Source organism: Aegilops tauschii, chromosome 2, assembly GCF_002575655.3.
Source record: "Aegilops tauschii subsp. strangulata cultivar AL8/78 chromosome 2, Aet v6.0, whole genome shotgun sequence".
In the NCBI taxonomy this organism is placed as follows: Eukaryota; Viridiplantae; Streptophyta; class Magnoliopsida; order Poales; family Poaceae; genus Aegilops; species Aegilops tauschii.
Genome location: NC_053036.3, coordinates 5,346,305 through 5,365,871, shown reverse-complemented (window position 1 = coordinate 5,365,871; position 19,567 = coordinate 5,346,305). Strand labels below are relative to the sequence as shown.

Genomic DNA, 19,567 nt, shown 5'->3' with positions numbered 1-19,567 from the left:
CTAGTTTGTGATTAACTTTACTATAAAAATAGATTTTGGAGTGATTCTTTTTCCTGCTATTTAATATTACTGTGTTTTATGATTCTATTCAAAAACAGATTTTGTTACAAAGGGATTTCATTTTTTTGAACTTATTTGAACTCCATAGTTTTTCTGTGTTCAAAATGCACCATTCAAAGCCACATCATCAATTTTCAACCCTTTCTGAGTTCATTTGTTATTTTTCGTGCATTTACTGATTTTTTTCAGCTATAAGACCCTCAAATTGAAAAGCACTACAAATGAACTCTGAAACGGTTGAAAGTTGGCATGGTATCATCATTTCACCCACATAGCATGTGCAAGAAAGTAGAGAGGCTTACGGCAAAAACTGGATGCACTTCGTGTACAAAACGGACAATCTCTTTCGAAGTATCAGGGTTTCATACGGAAACTCGTCTATTACAAAGGGATTTCATTTTTTGAACTTATTTGAAATCCATAGTTTTTCTGTGTTCAAAACACACCATTCAAAGCCACATCATCAATTTTCAACCCTTTCTGACTCCATTTGTTATTTTTCGTGCATTTACTGATTTTTTCCAGCTATAAGACCCTGAAATTGAAAAGCACTACAAATGAACTCTGAAAAATGTTGAAAGTTGGCATGGTATCATCATTTCACCCACATAGCATGTGCAAGAAAGTATAGAGGCTTACGGCAAAAACTGAATGCACTCCGTGTACAAAACGGACAATCTCTTTCGAAGTATCAGGGTTTCATACGGAAACTCGTCTGTTACAAAGGGATTTCAGTTTTTTGAACTTATTTGAACTCCATAGTTTTTCTGTGTTCAAAATGCACCATTCAAAGCCACATCATCAATTTTCTACCCTTTCTGACTTCATTTGTTATTTTTCGTGCATTTACTTATTTTTCAGCTGTAAGACCCTGAAATTGAAAAGCACTACAAAAGAACTCTGAAAAGGTTGAAAGTTGGCATGGTATCATCATTGCACCCACATAGCATGTGCAAGAAAGTAGAGAGGTTTACGGCAAAAACTGGATGCACTTCATGTACAAAACGGACAATCTCTTTCGAAGTATCAGGGTTTCATACGGAAACTCGTCTGTTACAAAGGGATTTCATTTTTTTGAACTTATTTGAACTCCATAGTTTTTCTGTGTTCAAAACGCACCATTCAAAGCCATATCATCAATTTCTACCCTTTCTGACTTCATTTGTTATCTTTCGTGCATTTACTGATTTTTTTCAGCTATAAGACCCTGAAATTGAAAAACACTACAAATGAACTCTTAAAAGGGTGAAAGTTGGCATGGTATCATCATTTCACCCATATAGCATGTGCAAGAAAGTAGGGAGGCTTACGGCAAAAACTGGATGCACTTCGTGTACAAAACGGACAATCTCTTTCGAAGTATCAGGGTTTCATACGGAAACTCGTCTGTTACAAAGGGATTTCATTTTTTTGAACTTATTTGAACTCCATAGTTTTTCTGTGTTCAAAATGCACCATTCAAAGCCACATCATCAATTTTCAACCCTTTCTGACTTCAGAAAGAAGATAAGAACAAGAGGCTCACCACGGTGGTGCCGGCGACGAGATCGGCGCGGGCAATCGACGACGGTGAAGACGGGGACGGGACGTGACGGGCCGCTAAACCTAGAAAAATCTCGGGGAAAATGGAGCTCGGAGGTCGAGTTTCGAGAGAAGAAATATTAACTAGTGTGGCTCGGACATTTCATCGAACACCTCATGTGCATAGGAGGTGAGCTAGAGCACCCAAATGCCCTCCCCTCGCCGGCCAGCAAAAAACAGAGCAGTGTGGAGTGCTCTGCTCGCCGGCGATGGACTATATATAGGCAACTCATTTGTCCCGGTTCGTGGCTGGAACCGGGACTAATGGATGTGGGCGAGGAGCGAGGCCCATTGGTTCCGGTTCGTGCCTAGAACCGGGACAAATGGGTCCATACGAACCGGGACCAAAGCCCACGAGGCCCCAGCCGACCACCTGGGCTCACGGACCGGGACGAATGCCCCCATTGGTCCTGGTTCGTATAAGAATTGGGACTAATGGGCTGGCCAGGCCCGAACGAAAGCCCCTTTTTCTACTAGTGATTGAAGGTAGCACAGCGCTGGATTTCTCAAGCCGTCCACAGCGCAGGATTGGACATCGTACAATGATCGTACTCATTCCATGCTTTTCTCCCGCTTTCAAGCTATAATATGCATGCCTTTTAGGATAAATAACTGAATTTTCCCTACCTTTGGATCAGAAATGAACCGCTGGATGTCTTCCTCCCGTGTTTCTTGGCCGATGCAATGATCAGATGAATGTGTTTGAACCGCAGCCCTCTCTCACTCTCGGCTAGAGGTAGAAGAATACACAAGACACAAAAAATTCCGGGCCGGCGCACGAACGCCACCGTGGGCGCACGCCCGCCCTAATCTTCTTTATCTTTTGAATGGCTACATGGCTGGCTCTGAATACCAATTGTTGGAACCGGCTAGCCCTAGCTCACCCTCAGCTCATCCTCTCTCTGGCACATACACAGGAAGAAGACAACATTGATTTCCGGCGACGAACGCCCCGGCGCTCACAATGCCATTTTTCTTTATAGCTGGACTAACCACCACGGGCTACAACCTTGGACGCACAACGCACGCGCTCTCATAACAAACTCAACCAGGAGGGATTTTATACTTGGCCGATGCATGCATGCACATCGCTGCCCACCTCCCCGATCTACGCACTATCCATCCGCTCAGCCCGGCCTCCACGACGCGCTCTATGCGTACGACCCGGCTGGCTATGAACGGAACGCTGCGGCCGTTTTGCTACTACTGCCAGCCTAACTACGACGGCTACGAGCACTTACACGCACGCCACACACACATACGCACACACGTATACTTTGCCATGGCTTCTGCTGTCCAGCACGTCCCGCGCGCATCCGACGCGCCCGACGAGCCCGACACCACCAGTGCATCCCGCACGTCCCGCGCATATCCGACGCGCCCGACGAGCCCGACACCACTAGTGCATCCCGCACGTCCCGCATGAATCCGTCGCGCCTGACGAGCCCGACCACACACGCCTACACCACGGTCCCGCCGCGCCCGACACGCCCGGCGCACGCCCATACACGCGCCCGACGCGTCCGACACTGGCGCCGCGGCTTATTCCAGCCAACAGATCGAATGGACCCAACGATCTCTCTCAACCAATGGGATTTCTTGGCCATACCTCGCCTCTGGCGAGCTTTTTCCCAAGCCCTCACCGACGATGCCTCGGTTGTCCGCGTCATCCCCATCCCCGTTGGGCCTCTGTTATACCTCGGACTCAACACCGCATGCGATGCCACGACCAACCGCATCGTCCCAGCTTCAATTCGCTCCTGTCTTGGCCTTGCTGTGATTCGCCGCGCCGCATCCGTCTTCGGTCTCGTGCTACTCCCCTCTTGCTTATGTCTCTCATGATGTTTCCTCTATTTGAAATCGACTGATCACAATTTTTTTCTATTGCCTGTGGAATAGTAGTACGGATAAGTTAAAAGGTGAAATAATTTCATTTCAACGTGTGTAAAGGCCCATGCATAAAGTCAATGTCACACAAGTATTTGAGTGAGCTTCTCTTGCTTGACTGTATAGAAGTTCAACGTGAGACACATTTTTTATTCGAATATTCACCTGGGGGAGAGGTTCCCCACATGGATTTTCACTGAAAGGGGCCCAAAGACGGATGCATTACAAAGAAGAGGACCAAGGAAATCAACAGAAGGTTGGTCGAGAGAGCAGAGAGGGCAACTAGAGGAGGGAGCCTATGAGCGAGCCAATTCTTCCATGCGTCCCCAGCAGGTCCATGGATCTACGCAGCTTTGGAGAGCACATATGGGGTTGCTCTAAGCTCTAAATCGAACTTTCTACGTACATTGATCCCGAACTTCTCAGACATGTCCAACGACCCCGGATTAGGCCCATCAGGGAACACCCAGTCAAAATGGTGTAGAAGGTTTGCTAATGCGATCTCCACGGTTGATGTGCCGAACAACATTCCAGGACATTGCCGTCTCCCAGCCCCGAAAGGTGTGAACTCAAAATGTGTCCCCTTGTGATCTATGTTGCTCTCTTTGAACCTCTCTGGCTTAAATGCTTCAGGGGCATCCCAATATCTGCAATCCCGACAAATCGCGAATATATTAACTTGTACATTGGTGCCCTCAGGAATTTTATATCCCATGATTTCGCAGTCTTCTCTTGCCCTTCGGGGGAGTAGAGGAGCGGGGGGATGCAACCTCAAGACCTCCTTGATCACCATTCTCATGTAGTGGAGGTCATGAAGGTCATTGTTATTTATGACAGATTGTTGCCCACCTACCACTTGTCGAACCTCTAGTTGTACCTTTCTCATATTTTCGGGATTTTTCAAGAGCTCTGACATAGCCCACTCCAATGTTATTCCAGAGGTCTCGGTGCCACCCGCGAACAAGTCCTACGAACAATTGTTCTAGGTTATACTCACGTACATATTTAGCTTCAATAATGAAAAAATATAGATAAAACGTATATTTCCAACAAAGTGAGGAGAGGACATGGCAAACAATACTCACAAATATAATGACGCCTATTGCCTCTAAAGTTAGTGGATATGGCAAGGAGTCCTCCTTGTGCAGCCTGAGCAGCACGTCCAGCAAGTCCTCCTCGTCGTTGGAGCTGACTGCAGCGCGCATCTCCTTGCGTTGCTCAATGATGTTGGAGATGATGCACTGGATTCGTCCATAGCTCCTCCTCATCCGTCGCTCCCCGGAGCTCAGCAGCCGCACCAGCCGCGACGACGGGAATAGGTCTACGAGCGAGAAGCCTCCCACCAATGCAGTGACTTTTTCCAATTCCCGGAGGTACTCACCTTGCTGTGCGCACTTGCCTCCGAACACCGCCCGCGCAATGACATCGTTCATGAGTGCCGACAACTTCTCCGTGAGGTTGATAGTTGTGCCAATCGAGGTGGTGATGGAACTAAGGAGGTTGCTGACCTCCTCGGACCTGATGCCTTCCATACGCTTCACCTGTGTTAGAAACATATTGTCCACTTCTATCTATCAACACTCATGCTTTATCGCAAACTAGTTAGGTGCTGGCATTTTCCCCCAAAAAGATGGTGTATGCAAATTAATAACCTGCTTCGCGCTCAGGAGCTCCATGGTGCAGACCTTGCGCGCCTGGTGCCAGCGGTCGCTATAGGGGGCAAAGATGATGCCTATGCCGCTGCCATAACCTATGACGTCCAGTGTCACACCGCGCGGTCGCGAGGCGAACATGAGGTCCTTGCTCTTCATCACCACCTCCGCCATCTCCGCGCTCGAGACCACCACGGTGGGGACCTCGCCGAGTCTGAGGAACATCAGTGGGCCATGCCGGCGAGATAGCTCCGCCATGATGCGGTGCGGGAGGACGCCGAATACGTGGTGGAGGCTGCCGATGATCGGTAGGGTCCATGGCCCGGGAGGCCGCAAATGCTTGTTGGGCTTGGGATGAAAAAACCAAAGGAGGAGTACTAGGGCTAGGGAAACGAAAGAAATGCTTGAAATTGTTACCTCCATGTCATGCAGCTGGGAGCTAGCTAGTAACCAGCCGCAAGTTTAGTACTAATCAGTCAGTTGACATTCAGTTTATACACGGATCATCCGTATTTATGGATCAGATATGCAGCACAGGACATGGGATTGGTTGGGATCTGGAAATCAAACTTACCTACTACACGTGAGGAGATGTATGCAAAACAACGGTGTATTTGGTTTAGGTACGAACTTTCATGAAAAATTCCATTCCATTCACTAAACAGTACAGTGTGTGGTTGAATGATACAACTTCCATTATTCCAAATGCAGTGGTTGAGGATAGCTTTATGGCAATTTTTTGTTAATCAAAAGGACAAAGTGCCGAGCACGAGGAAATAAATGCCTTAGAAAAATAACAGAGGCAAATTCGTTGCCTTTTCTTAATTGCTAGCTGGATGCCGGATGAGATCGCATCGATCGGCACAATTTAATATTCAAAACATTTGATTTATTAAGAGAGATGAGCACATGATGTGCACTGGTGCACTAAAAGCATGATCTGCACATCTATTCCGCCCTTTTGTATACTTTATTTATTTTTCCATATCTTCTCTTGTTATTTTATTTCATCCTTTAGCTTTTAAATATTTTGGGTTTTAGTTATCAGCTTGTTCGCTATTCACTGTTTTGTTATATTTCATTTTTTACTTCAACTAGCAGGGTGGCCCTCGTGCGAGGGCAGCATATTTAGTGTGTCAAAACTGTTTAAATAATAAACCAAGTTTTTTATACTATGCTACTACAAATGATATATTTTTATATACACCACAAATGTTATGATAAAGTTATATACATGAAAGAGGATATTTTGCATGAAAATGTAAGCCGAATTCCAATGAAAGATATTAGTCTTGTAAAAATATATTTGCCATTGGTGGATCACAACATAAGGTTCGATGAAGTGCTTATTCTGTAGGAATTGCGTGATTTAAAGAGCACGCAAGGCTACAGGCTTCCTAGGAAGACCATAAAACAGTTTGTGATCAGGAAGAAAATAAAGTAATGGAATTGTTTCTTCCAGTTCAATTAAGATCTTCGCGTACTTGAACGCGAGTCTGTAGCCTCTTCGAAGCAGAAAAGTTCACTCTTATAGAAATTTGAAGACTCGAAAGATCCTCAAAGGCAAAGCATAGAATGAGCTTGAGGTTTCTTGCTTTATCCTGAAAGAAAATGGTGTCGTTCACATACTGTAGAATGGATAAACTATCTACTACTAAATGATGAATTACACCACTAATTTGTCCAGTCACTTCAGCGTGTTCAACAAGTATAGCGAGCATAACCGCTATGATGTTGAACTGGAGTATACCGGTGAGGTCTAGATGCTGGCAAGTTGTGTATTAGTTACCAGCCAAGATCTGAAGGAAGACTGTTCTTTCACCGATCAATTGGTTCCGTTATTCTGCTAGGCACCCGTACATGCAACTTTGAGCTGGTTGGGTCACTTCCAAGTACCAGCAACATGTCACATGTAGATAGTCGTATACAATATGGAGGAAACACCATGTCTCGATGCTTCTATACCGTGTCTCATACAGCACGAGTAAAAAATGGTAGTACATTGGTTGTTTTTCGTAAAAGAAATACAAATTTGACGCATGCATGCCTTTATTATTCAACTATAATGTGGTTATGGGCAGTGTAAAACTGTCCTAGTGGTCGGCAAGTACATTTACATACAACGAGAGTCTATTACATTTCTTGCTTCTTCAACTTAACAATGAGCCCATTTTTCATCTCCAGTATAATGGACGGCTTAGGCTGGATGCTTTGCCCTTCCACCACCTTCACATCGAAGTTCCACACAGCTGTAGCAATGACAGTCTTCATTTGCATAAGTGCAATGTCCTTCCCGAGGCACATCCTCGGGCCAGCATTGAAGGCCAAGAACTTGTGAGATGGTATGTACCTCAGGTTGTTGTCATCATCTGAGAGCCACCTATGTGGGTTATAGTCGAAGCAGTCTTTACCCCACACACCCTCCATTCTCCCCATGGAGTGGACGGAAACAAAAATGGTGTCACCGGCATGCACCTCATGGCCACTCGGCATGATGTCATCTACGGCCACCTTCTTGAGCAAGACAGGCGCCGGTGGGTACATCCTAAGAGTCTCATACAAAGTGGCTGTCAAATATACTACAGATTTGGTCTCGTCTGGCTCAAAGATCACTGGGGTAGATGCCCCTAATGCTACTTTGCGTGATGCAATGGGTGAAAGTTCGTTGCGGATGATTGACACGATGTCAGGGTTTTGGGCGAGGTCGCAGAAGATCCATGTTAGGGTTGTTGCAATTGTGTCCCTCGCAGCAAGCATGTAGCTAATGATAATCGCACGGAGCAAGTCAGCATTGGCGTAGTCTGGGTCTTCGAGGAAGGAAGGAATAATATCCACACTCTCTTGTTCCTTGCCATGTCCAAAACGACATGTGGTGATCTTCCTCTTTTGCATCATCTCCCCGATGATCTCTCGCAGCACCATGCGTGCCGTGTCGAGCTTTCTCTCAGAGCCGATGTTTAGCCACCTCATCAACTTCTAGCAATAAGCTGGCATCATGAGCCTAAAAAAGCCCACCTCCATCACCGTGTCCAGGGCAACCGCTGCGTCCATGGGCGGCATGTCTAAGGATAGGAGGCCAGGATCCACACCGAAGAGAGGCATAGCAGCCAGGTCAAACATAAGCCTCGACATCAATTCATGCATGTCGAATGAAGTGTCAGTGATCGCCATCCGAGTGAACAATGGGAGGAGGTTGTTCTCCACCTTGCCATAGAGGTAGACCGCCATACTGGAAATGATCCTCGGGCTGCTGAGGATGCTCTTGGCTTTGGCGCGTTGTTGGCGGCACGACTCACCGTCGATGGTGAAGAGGCTGCCACCCATGATGTTGAAGATATCAGCGAATTCCGTGCCCTTGGGGAAGTTGGCGTGGTTCGTCGTCAAGATGTGCCGGGCGTTCGGAGGGTTGCATGTGATGAAGAAGCGCATCCCGGTCCCAGGTGGTCCATGCACCCTGAAGTTGTGGCCTGATCTGGCGAGGACCAGGGTGTAATAGTCATACAAGTTGTGGAGGTTGGCTATGAAGGAAGGGAACATGTGCAGCATTGGCCAGTTTGTGGGAAGCACTGGTGGGTTCTTTGATCTACAACTAGCCCTGAGATACAAGCAAATTGGAACAAGCAGAATGATCAATGTGGAGATGAACATAATTGGCATTGTTATCAGTAGTGTGCGATAATGCTATTAGTTAGATTTATTCTTCAATTAGCATGGCTATGGCTTCATATATAGACGCCTTCCCTCTCCACCATAGTGATACTACCTCAGTGCATTGGTAGTATACTTGCTAGTATTCTCAGTTAGCGTCAACATAACTCCAATCCATTGGGCTCAAAAGCAGGTGACAGTTGGCAGATTTGGCGATAAGTATGTGAAGTGCAGTACTTGATAACTTTCATTCCAAATTGGATCACTCCTTACATAGCTCATCGGGCTATACTTGAGTCTGGCAGTACTTGATAAGTGTCAACATAACTACATAACTACACTTCATTGGGCTCAAAAGCAGGTGGCAATTGGCAGATTTGGGGATAAATTTTAAAGTGCAGGTCCAGCTCACTTTATTAGCCTCAGTCGCCGCACAACAGTCTTGATCAAGTACACTCTTTGATCCCATCGCCGATAAAAGTACTCTTGACCGATCGCCACAATATATGAACATGCAGGGTCATCGTCTTGCGAGGAGGATTCATAGCAACAGTACCGTGTGGCTGGCTGGCTCATGTAATTTGCAGTACACGTACGTACGGCAGGAGATGGAAGAGACCGGTGATCAGCGATCGATCAGTAATTGTTCAGCACGTCGCATGCATACGTAGGTGTGTGTATATGCTTTGGATTTCAGACCGCCTATTTCTTCTTCTAGAACACACATTAGCAGCAGCGTTTAGCAACTGCAGAAGCAAACGCACTTCTAAGTAGGATCAAAACAAGTAGCCTTCTCACTGCTTAATTACTTAATTCTACGTCTCTCGTAGCCAATGTGTCATTCTGCTTCTTCGTCTTCTACCTTGGCATGGGCAGCGAGCATATATATCACATATATACCATGATAACCATTCAGATTTAAATTGGGATGGTTATAATATATATGATGGCGCTTTGCGAAGAATCTTGTCAAGAATATATAACACAGGCCGGCCATCGGTCGAACTAGAGATGGAATTTCACGTTCATGCTATGCGACATCCTATACAGTGGCTCAGTGGCGGAGCCACGAAACCTGAATGGACAGGGCCAAGAGCTGCTAAACTAGCTTTTTTTATTGCGTTGGAATATGGGGTTCTTTATTCAACAAAAGCACACCTGGCACAGTCCGCCATGAGGCTACTAACCAGGAAGGTAGGTACATCGTTGGTCCACGCCTCGGTCACTTGCAGCGAACATGCTCGCTTAGCGCAAGGATGAGCAGGCAAATTAGACAGTCTAGAAGTATGTTGAATAATAAAAGAACTAAAACTAGCAGATAAATCCCCAATTTCCAAAAGAATCGGTGCCACAACCGAGCGGGAGTTGTGGAGAGTCTTCCAGAGGTCCACAACCTCCTTGCGGTCCATCTCCATCACGACCTTGTTCAGACCTCGAAGCTTTCCATAGAGAACTCCATCACGCAAAGAAAGCGCTTCGGCAATCAGAGGATCTGTAACTCCATCGTGAGGCTTACACCATGCTCCTAAAAAGCCAGTGGCTGAACAGGCAACCCCACCCCCCCCCCCCCTTGCTCCCGGATACTGTCAATACCCGCATCCGTATTAATCTTAACACTGTCATCGTCTGGGGGGAGCCAACCAAAGCCAGGAAGAGCTAGCGCAAGATCCTTAGGTAATTCCAGGACCGCCAACGTCTCTCGAATAATCCGTAGCGAGTTTGCCTGATCCAAGCGTTCTTCATCATGTGTCCACTGGTTCCTTGAGTGCCAAATAGACCACATAACTGACACAATCTTCGCCCGGTCTCCAGTCGGAATGATTGGGTAGCTAATAATGTATCGCGCCCAAGTGGTTGGATGAAGGCGAGGTAGTTTGAAGTCGAACCACTTCTCAGCTTCGCCCCAAAAGCTCCTGCCATGAGAACAGTGTATGAGTGCATGCATCAAGTCCTCCTCGTCTGCCAAACAGAGTTTGCATCGACTATAGCTTGGGGAGAGAGCCAGACCAACGGAATACAAAGCTAATACACTGTTTTAGCAGAAATACTCAGTGTCCTAGTGGAAATGTTTGCATGTTGGCCAGGGCCCAGGCCCTGGCTGGCACCCCTATCTCCGCCACTGACTCTATATATACCTAAGAGGGTTATCGTCACTAACTTGTTTATCTCAACATGCAAGCATGTCACCTCATCATACAATTATGAATGGGATAAGATCTACCTCAACATGCAATCATGTATACGAAAAGACCTAGTACAACATTTAATCATGCATGGAAAAACATTTTCCATTCAATTACTCTACTTATATTCAATAAATATTGTTGCAACTATACATAATCAATATAATCACATGTATTTTAAATTTTCATTCTCATGTTATCAAACCAAATTTTCATTAACCAATTCCCATCAGTAATGCACCGGGTATCTTCTAGTTTCCTAAGTGGATGAGCGAAAGACATCGGTGGGATATATCCTACATATGTAAGAGAGTGGTCCCTAACCTATTTATCTAAGCATGCAAGCATTCTACATCATCATACAATTATCCATGGGATAAGGCTCACCATGACATGCAACCATGCATGGGAAAAGACACACTACCACATGCAACCATACATGAAAAAATATTTTTCATTCTATTATTCCATTCATATTCAATTAATATTTTACAACTATACATAGGAGAAGTTTTAGGATGTCCGCTTACCTCGTCGAACGTAAGATCAATAAATCAATATCACACGTTGATTATTAGGAGTGGTGGAATCTAATAATCACCATGTCAAAATTCGACCTGCTATTCCGTAAGACATACGGACTATTATATACATAGTTTCCACAGCTTCCTAGTCGCTTTGATTCGTACAAAAATACAAAAAAAAAAATAAAACTATACTTTCGAGAGGCCGGAGCTAGCTGGGACATGGTGGCAATGCTGGCCTGGTTCATCTCCCTGGCCGGCCTCGGCGCCCTGTACTTGTCCGCCGCCTGCCTCCACCTCCTCGTCCACCTCTCACTCTTTCTCCGCCAGCCAAAAAGCCATAAAAGCGCCTAAATAGGTGTAAAATCCATAAAAGTCATATTGGACTCCAAAAGACATAAAAGCTCCAAAAGCATCTATTTATGAGCTTTTATGGCTTTTTGGCCAAAGTGGAAAAGCTGCAAAAAGAAGAAGCAAAAGTCCAAACAAACAGGGTCTATGCATCATTGCATGCATGCAAATCCAACACGCACGCTGTGCTATCCCGTGAAGCAAGTACAATCACACTTTTTTTCTTACTCGTATCTTAATAATTATGTAATAAGTTCTAATAAGATTTGAATAAAACTTTTTTACTGAGTACAATGGACGGTGAACATGTTGATTTTTTTTTATGAAATGTATTAGAGAAGGGCTAATATTTTTGAAACTTCACTTGAATAAGGGTCTGTCTAGGAGAATAGCGTTTTGGTGACCGGGCTCTATGCAGCCTGAAATTTTTTAAAAATTCAAATTCAAACTTTCTGTTTTCAAAAAAATCTGAAAACAAATATCCAAGTATACAAGGATGAAATGTATATCTGTGTAAAAATATCCAGGATGAAATACCTTAAAATGCGACCTTTAAAAATACAAATTCATGGACTTTGAGGATGAATTGTATCATGTGCAAAAAAGGCCTCATATTTGTTTTTTTACAAACCTCATTTCAAAGTATTTCATCCTGAAAATTTACACACATGTACATTATGGATCCATGTAGATCTGCATTTGTTTCCAGAATTTTATGAAACATAGAAATAAGAATTTTGATGAATTTACAAAATTGCAATGGAGGCCCTACATGGAGCTTGGCCCCCAAAAGCAATTTTCCTAGGGCACATGTAGATATGCCTAAATTATTGCACATCTAAATAACTCAATCAAACATAAAATAAAAAGGAAAAAAGAAAATAAATAAATTATCGACACAAACCTCAGCGTAAAATTAATGACATAGGACTTAGATGCGCAATACTTAAGGCACATCCAGATGTGCTTTAGCAAAACTGTTGAATAAACATGGTCTAAAGTTATATATGTGTATAAAGTTTCACGACAAAATGACTTCCGTCGTAGTCTAGGTGAACTAAATAAAAACAGATACAATATAAAGTTACTATTCACATTTTTCTAACAGGCAATGTTTTTTGCCAAGATTTCCACAGATTTCATTTTGTTGCGAAACTTTACACATGAGTATAACATTAGACCATATTTGTATAAAAACGATTAAGAAACAATTGAATTTTTTAATATATTTTTAAATGTTTTTTAGACACGGATGTATCTAAACATGTGTTAGACACATCCGTATCTAGACAAATCTAAGACAAGTAATATTGATTGGAGGAAGTACATATTTAGAAGGCCGTATTCTGGCCAACACAAAAAAGCATGACCAGATGTTGTGCTAACAGGCCATGTCGTAGCCAGCCCATTTTAGCTTGTGATTCAAGATGATGTCAATACTTACGGATATCGTTATTCATGGCTCCTATTTGTCGTGTAAGTCGCTGTGTAGCGACCTAGCGCATACCCTCCTGTTCACCGTATGGGCCGAACCATTCTGTATTTTCACCACTATTTTTAGGAAGGATCTAGAAGACTCTTTGCACCATTGTTTTTTTTTTGACTCATTTTGTATTTAATTTTTCCTTTTCCACTTTTTTATTTCTATTATCTTCTACTTGTTTCATATTCCTTTTTCCTTTTTCCTTTAATTTTGTCAACAAATTAGTTCAAAATTTCTTAACATTTTCATACCCGTGATTTTGTTTGGAATTCACCAACAGTTTTTCCAATATATGAACTATTTTCAAATTTATGATAATATTTTAGAATTTCTTTTTCTCGAATACGCACGAGTGTGCGTATCATTCATTAAAAAAGAGAGAAGACTCCCCAAGTTCATATGTATAAAGTTTAATTAGAGCATCTTCAGCCGTTGGCCCCCCAGACGGCTCGAAAAATCGCCGCCTGGGAGCGAACCGGCGGTAAAATCGGACTGGGGGCGATCAGGTTCCCAGCCGACGCCCCAGGATCGGCCCCAGGCGCCTGTTTTAAATCTTTTTGGAACATTTATTTGACTAAAATTCGGCGAACGGGACAAATATTCGGCGAAACAGTGCATTACTTCGGCGAACTGAAATAGTTCTTTTACATAGATAAAAGACTTCAAAAAATAAACGCGACTACGGGTCGAAGAACGCGCTAAGAGAGGCGAAGTCGCCGACGTCGCCGCCATCCTCGCCGCCGTCCTCGTCGGCCTTCTCCTCCTTGACGCGGCCGCCCATGCTGGACCCCTGCCCGGCGTCGCCCTGGCGGACCGGTGGCGGCGGTGCGTCATCGTCGCTGTCGTCGAGGACGACTACGCCTCCCTTGTCGCGGCCACGGCGCCGAGCGGCGAACCGCTCGTAGGCGAGGCGCTGGCGCTCCAGCTCCGTCCGCGCCCAATCGTCACGCGCCCACTTCAAGGCCGCTGCATCGTCGAGCTCCTCCTTGACGCCACCAGCGAGCCCTGGCTCCGTCTTCACGACGGCGAGCCCCGGCTCCGTCTTCGGTTTGACGTAGCGGGGAGGAGCCGAGGAGGAGGCGCGCCCCCCGCCCTCGTTGATGACGATGCCGGTGTTGCGGGTGCGTCGACCGAGCGGCGTCTCCGCTGCGGGCTCGGCCTTGACGTCGAACACCGCCGGCGAGCCGGAGGAGTAGGAAGAGGAGCGGGAGGAGGAGTGAGAAGAGGAAGACGAGGAGGAGCCGAACCTCCTGGGCATCCATTGCCCGGCGCTCCGGCGGTGGACCGGGGCGGCGGCCGCGGCAGATATGCCAGCGGCGGGTCATTGCCGCCCTCGAGGTACTGGAGTACCTCATGGAGCGTGCGGCCGGGGGCGCCCCACCATAGGCGGCGCCTCTCGCTGTTCTTGACGCCCCCACCATCGGCGCCCCGTTCGTGGACGCCTGCCGCTGCGCCTGCCGGCGCTGGAAGTACGCCGTCCACGACGCGTGGTTGTCGGCGGCGTACTGCGGGAGGGCCTGCTACTCTTCTGTTAGCGACGCCCGCACGCGGTCGACCTCGGCGGCGAAGATGTCGGGACGCGCGTCGACGTCGGGCACCGGGGGAATTGGGACGACACCGGCGCTGAGCCTCCACCGCGTCGGCCCGGCGCGCATGTCCGGTGGCGCCGGGATGTTCGCCTCGAAGAAGAGATAGGCCTCCCACTCGTGGAGCGAGCGGTGGCGGAAGCCGCTGGCCGCCGCCCCATCGCCGGGGAACCGCTCGGCCATCGGATGGGCTTGGGGAAAGGGAGAGAGGGGAGGAACGTCAGCGGGGGCTGCACACGGGGAGTGAGGCAGAGCTCGGCGGTGGCTGTGGGCGGGTGTGGCCAGAGGCGAGGGGAGGCCTTGCTTTTATAGCCGCGCGCCGTGTGTAGGCGTCGCCGCACCGCCCGTGAGGAATCAATGGAAGGCTGACCGGCGACAGCCTTGCCATTGATTCCCCACGAGAAATCGAAGCGTTCTGAGGACGATGAGGCGCGAGTCGCTGACTCGGCGGGCCCGCAGCTCTTTCGCGCCAAAATCGCTCTCCCCGGCGCCCCCGGGCGCCCTAGCGCACCGGGTTCGGCCTGGGTCCGCCAGCGTCAGTTTCGGCCCAAACCGGCGAAAAACGGGCTCCTAGAGGCGCGACTGGGCCAATTTTTTGACGCCGGCTCCTAAAAATCGCCTGGGGGCTGTTGGGGGCGCGGCTGGAGATGCTCTTACATCCCGGAATTTTTCCGACACTACCGCGAAGCTTATGAACGAACTACGTCTCGACATCCCACACTCCTACCTCCACCTCTACTCCTACCGTATTCCTCTCAACAGCCTAGCCTTTGCCCATAGCCTTCCTTCATCCGTTATTCGCTGCTTCAACTGGGAGATTGACGGTGTCACACCATTGAACACGACGTCATTCCGATGCTTCCGAAGGATCCACGTAGTCAAGAGGCATTTAGCCCTCGTTCACTTCCGATCCGTAGCGGTTGAATCTTGCCTGATGCACCACGCACTCAACTCCTCATCAGTTAGTGGCTCGAATGCCGGCCTACCAGTGATCCTCCCCAACCAACCAATGCCAGATTTGCCTTACAAACACACAGTCGAGTAATTTGGGAACATTTTGGAAAATTGCGAGCCTTTGTGAATTTGTAAAAGTCTTTTTAAATTCATGAATATTTTTAGATTTGAGAACAATTTTTGGAATTCATAAATATGTTTTTAATTCATGAATTTTTTCTTTACCGATAAGCATATTGTAAAGAAAAGAAGGCACACACTTTATTTCTACCATTTTAACGTGTGTAAAAGGCGCATGCACAAGGTCAATGTCACGCAAGTATTTGAATGAGCTTCTCTTGGTTGAGTGTATAGAAGTACAACGTGAGACAAATTATTTATTCGAATGTTCACCGGGGGGAGAGGTTCCCCACATGGATTTTCACTGAAAGTGGCCCAAAGCCAGGGACTGAGGCACGAGACAGTTGGTTGAGACGGGGACCAGATGAGGGATTACATGTCGCCTATGAGCAAATCAATTCTTCCATGCGTCCCCAGCAGGTCCATGGATCTACGCAGCTTTGGAGAGCACATATGGGGTTGCTCTAAGCTCTAAATCGAACTTTCTACGTACGCTGATCCCGAACTTCTCAGACATGTCCAATAACTCTGGATTAGGCCAACTAGGGATGACCCAGTCAAAGTGGTATAGAAAGTTTGCCAATGCAATCTCCACGGTTGATGTGCCGAACAACATTCCAGGACACTGCCAACGCCCGTCCCCCGAAAGACGTGAACGCAAAATGTGCGCCCTTATAATCTATGTTGCTTTGCTCGAACCTCTCTGGCTTAAATTCTTTGGGGTCCCAATATATGCAATCCTGACAAATCACAAATGTATTAACTTGTATATTGGTGCTCTCGGGATTTTTATATCCCATGATTTCACAGTCTTGCCCTTCGGGGGAGTAGCGGAGCGGGAGGATGCAACCTCAAGACCTCTTTGATAACCATTCACATGTAGTGGAGGTCATGAAGGTCATTGTTAGTTATGACAGCTTGTTGCACACCCAGCACTTGTCGAACTTCTAATTGTGCCTTTCTCATAGTTTCAGGATTTTTCAAGAGCTCTGACATAGCCCACTCCATTGTTATTCTAGAGGTCTCAGTGCCACCAGCAAACAATTGTTGCGGGTTATATGAGACGTACATATTTAGCATCAATAGTGAAAATAATATAGTAGATGAAACATAATATTTTCAACAAACGTGTCGAGAGGATGCGGCAGATAATGATTAATAATCCAATAAATGACTATGTGCGACTCATGAGGTTTATCCTCCTTTGACAAAAAACAAATAGAAGAAGGTATTTGTAACAGTACTGACAAATATGATGACGCCTATTCCCTCTAAAGTTTGAGGATATGGCAAGGATTCCTCCATGTGCAGCCTGAGCAGCACATCCAGCAAGTCCTCGTCCTCGTTGGCAGGGGCGGAGCCAGGATTTAGGCATAGTGGGAGCCAAGCCCCAAGCAAAATTCCGATGCGGAAAAATAAGTATCATAACATTGTATAATGTTGCGCTTCAGCCTATACAAGCATCGTTATATTTGCAATAGTTAAAATTTGTTTCTATAATTTTCACTATGATAAACAACAACTAGCATAAATGTATTGTAATGTTTTGCTTTGGCGCTGTAATGACTATATTACATTTCAATTAATCTTTGTAGTATTTTGCACATTTTTTTTCTTTTTTTTTTGCGCATTTTCCCCTTCGTAATTGCAAGTCTTGGAACTAGCATCGCATGTCACCCAACCAAAATAATTAATATCTAATGTATAATTCTGACACATACGAGATAAGAGTTGAGTGAGATCAGCAGAAGCTGTAAAGTAGAGAGTAATACCTGCTGGAATTTAGTGTATTTTGGGACAGCCCAATAACTATTTCAGAAATTCCTAAATAAATCCTAAAGGCTCACTTAGCCCATTCATGCAAGGCAAGGGATACTACTAAAGTTTAGTCCCACATTGCTAGTTTAGTGGGAGTTGGACCTCCTTATAAGGGAGGATCTTTTCCCACTTGTATGAGCATGAGAACAAGAGGGACATCCACGGGCGCTCCTCCGCTGCCCGCCTCGTCGCGACGTGCCGCGGGTTACGGGAATGAGCCGAGCCGATGTCTAAATTTTGCCACGCACTACGGGTATACGAAGATCCTCTTCCTCTCGCCACAAAGTTCCTGAGCACTGCGGTGCACGCCGGGACAGTAGGCCTCCGAAACTCCACCTATTTGAGTCCTGTACGGGAGAAGGGCCCATGTCCATTAGAGATCCTGCTACAGTTCCTTGTTCTAGTGTTTGCCCTAGATATGTTAGACTCTGTTACAGTTCATATATGAAGATGCTGTTAACTTTCCCTTTGTCAAATCGCATGACTTGTTTTATCACTGCCATACTAGTCATGCTTTATCTAGTATTTCTGTTAATAAAATCATTCAGTAAATTGCTCATATTTCCAACAATCCAAAAACCTTATTATAGGCAATTTACCCCAAGTGGTTTTGCTGCTTCCATGAGACCTCCTATGTTTGAGGGTATCCACTATAAGAGGTGGCACGTGAGAGTAGTCTTATGGTTTCAAACCATGAGTTGCTATGACGCCCCGCTTGGCAAACCTGAACGGGAGTATGATGCCCAACAGGAACAAGCTTTTCGGAAAATGGATACTCTGTTTAAGGCTGCTCTCTTTAGTGTTCTTGGTGAGAACATAGTTGATGCTTATGCATCAATTGACAATGGAAAAGATATGTGGGACGCACTCGAGGCCAAGTTTGGGGTCTCGGATGCCGGCACTGAGTTGTACATCATGGAGCAATTCTATGACTACAAGATGACTGAAGAGCGCTCCGTGGTTGAGCAAGCTCATGAGATACAGTCATTTGCTAGAGAACTTGAGCACTTAAACTGTATGCTACCGGACAAGTTTGTTGCCGGAGGTATCATTGATACGTCTCCGACGTATCTATAATTTATGAAGTATTCATGCCATGTTTACAGTAGTTTTATATGATTTTGGTATGATTTGATTAGAACTAACTCGGACTGACGCTGTTTTCAGCAGAACTACCATGGTGTTGTTTTTGTGCAGAAATAAAAGTTCTCGGAATGCGATGAAAATCAACGGAGAATTTATCTGGAAAATATGAAAACTACTGGAACAAAAATCTACCGGAAGGGAGTCACGAGGGCCCCACGAGGGTGGGGGCGCGCCCCCCTGCCTCGTGGACTCCCCGAAGGCCCTCCTGACGTGAAATCAACGCCAACTCGTCCTATAAATACAGAAACCTTCGGGAAATAACCTAGATCGGAAGTTCCGCCGCCGCAAGCCTTTGTAGCCACGCGAAATCAATCTAGGCCCTCTCTGGCACCCTGCCGGAGAGGGCCATCATCACCGGAGGCCATGGAGGAGGATCCCGGAGGGGCCATCATCGCCATGAAGGCCAAGGACCAGAGGGAGGACCTCTCCCCATCCAGGAGGGAGGCCATGGAGGAGGAAGCACAAGGGGGAGGACCTCTCCTCCTCTCTCTCGGTGGCGCCGGAGTGCCATCGGGAGGGGAATTATCGCCGCGGTGATCGTATTCATCAACATCACCATCATCATCATCACCCT

The 19,567-nt window shown here is 46.3% G+C and overlaps 1 protein-coding gene and 1 pseudogene across 1 annotated transcript; both read right to left on the bottom strand.

The window, feature by feature from the left end:
• Positions 1 to 3,585: 3,585 nt before the first annotated feature.
• Positions 3,586 to 5,674, bottom strand: LOC141041473 (desmethyl-deoxy-podophyllotoxin synthase-like). The gene is made up of 3 exons (XM_073507668.1): positions 5,181 to 5,674; positions 4,614 to 5,069; positions 3,586 to 4,495 (listed from the first exon to the last, which is right to left on the bottom strand). Exons 1-3 carry the CDS (start codon positions 5,601 to 5,603, stop codon positions 3,872 to 3,874), a joined length of 1,503 nt encoding a protein of 500 aa, XP_073363769.1. The 5' UTR covers positions 5,604 to 5,674; the 3' UTR covers positions 3,586 to 3,871.
• Positions 5,675 to 7,313: 1,639 nt separating this feature from the next.
• LOC120974340 (noroxomaritidine synthase 2-like) lies at positions 7,314 to 8,878 on the bottom strand (annotated as a pseudogene).
• Positions 8,879 to 19,567: the final 10,689 nt, after the last annotated feature.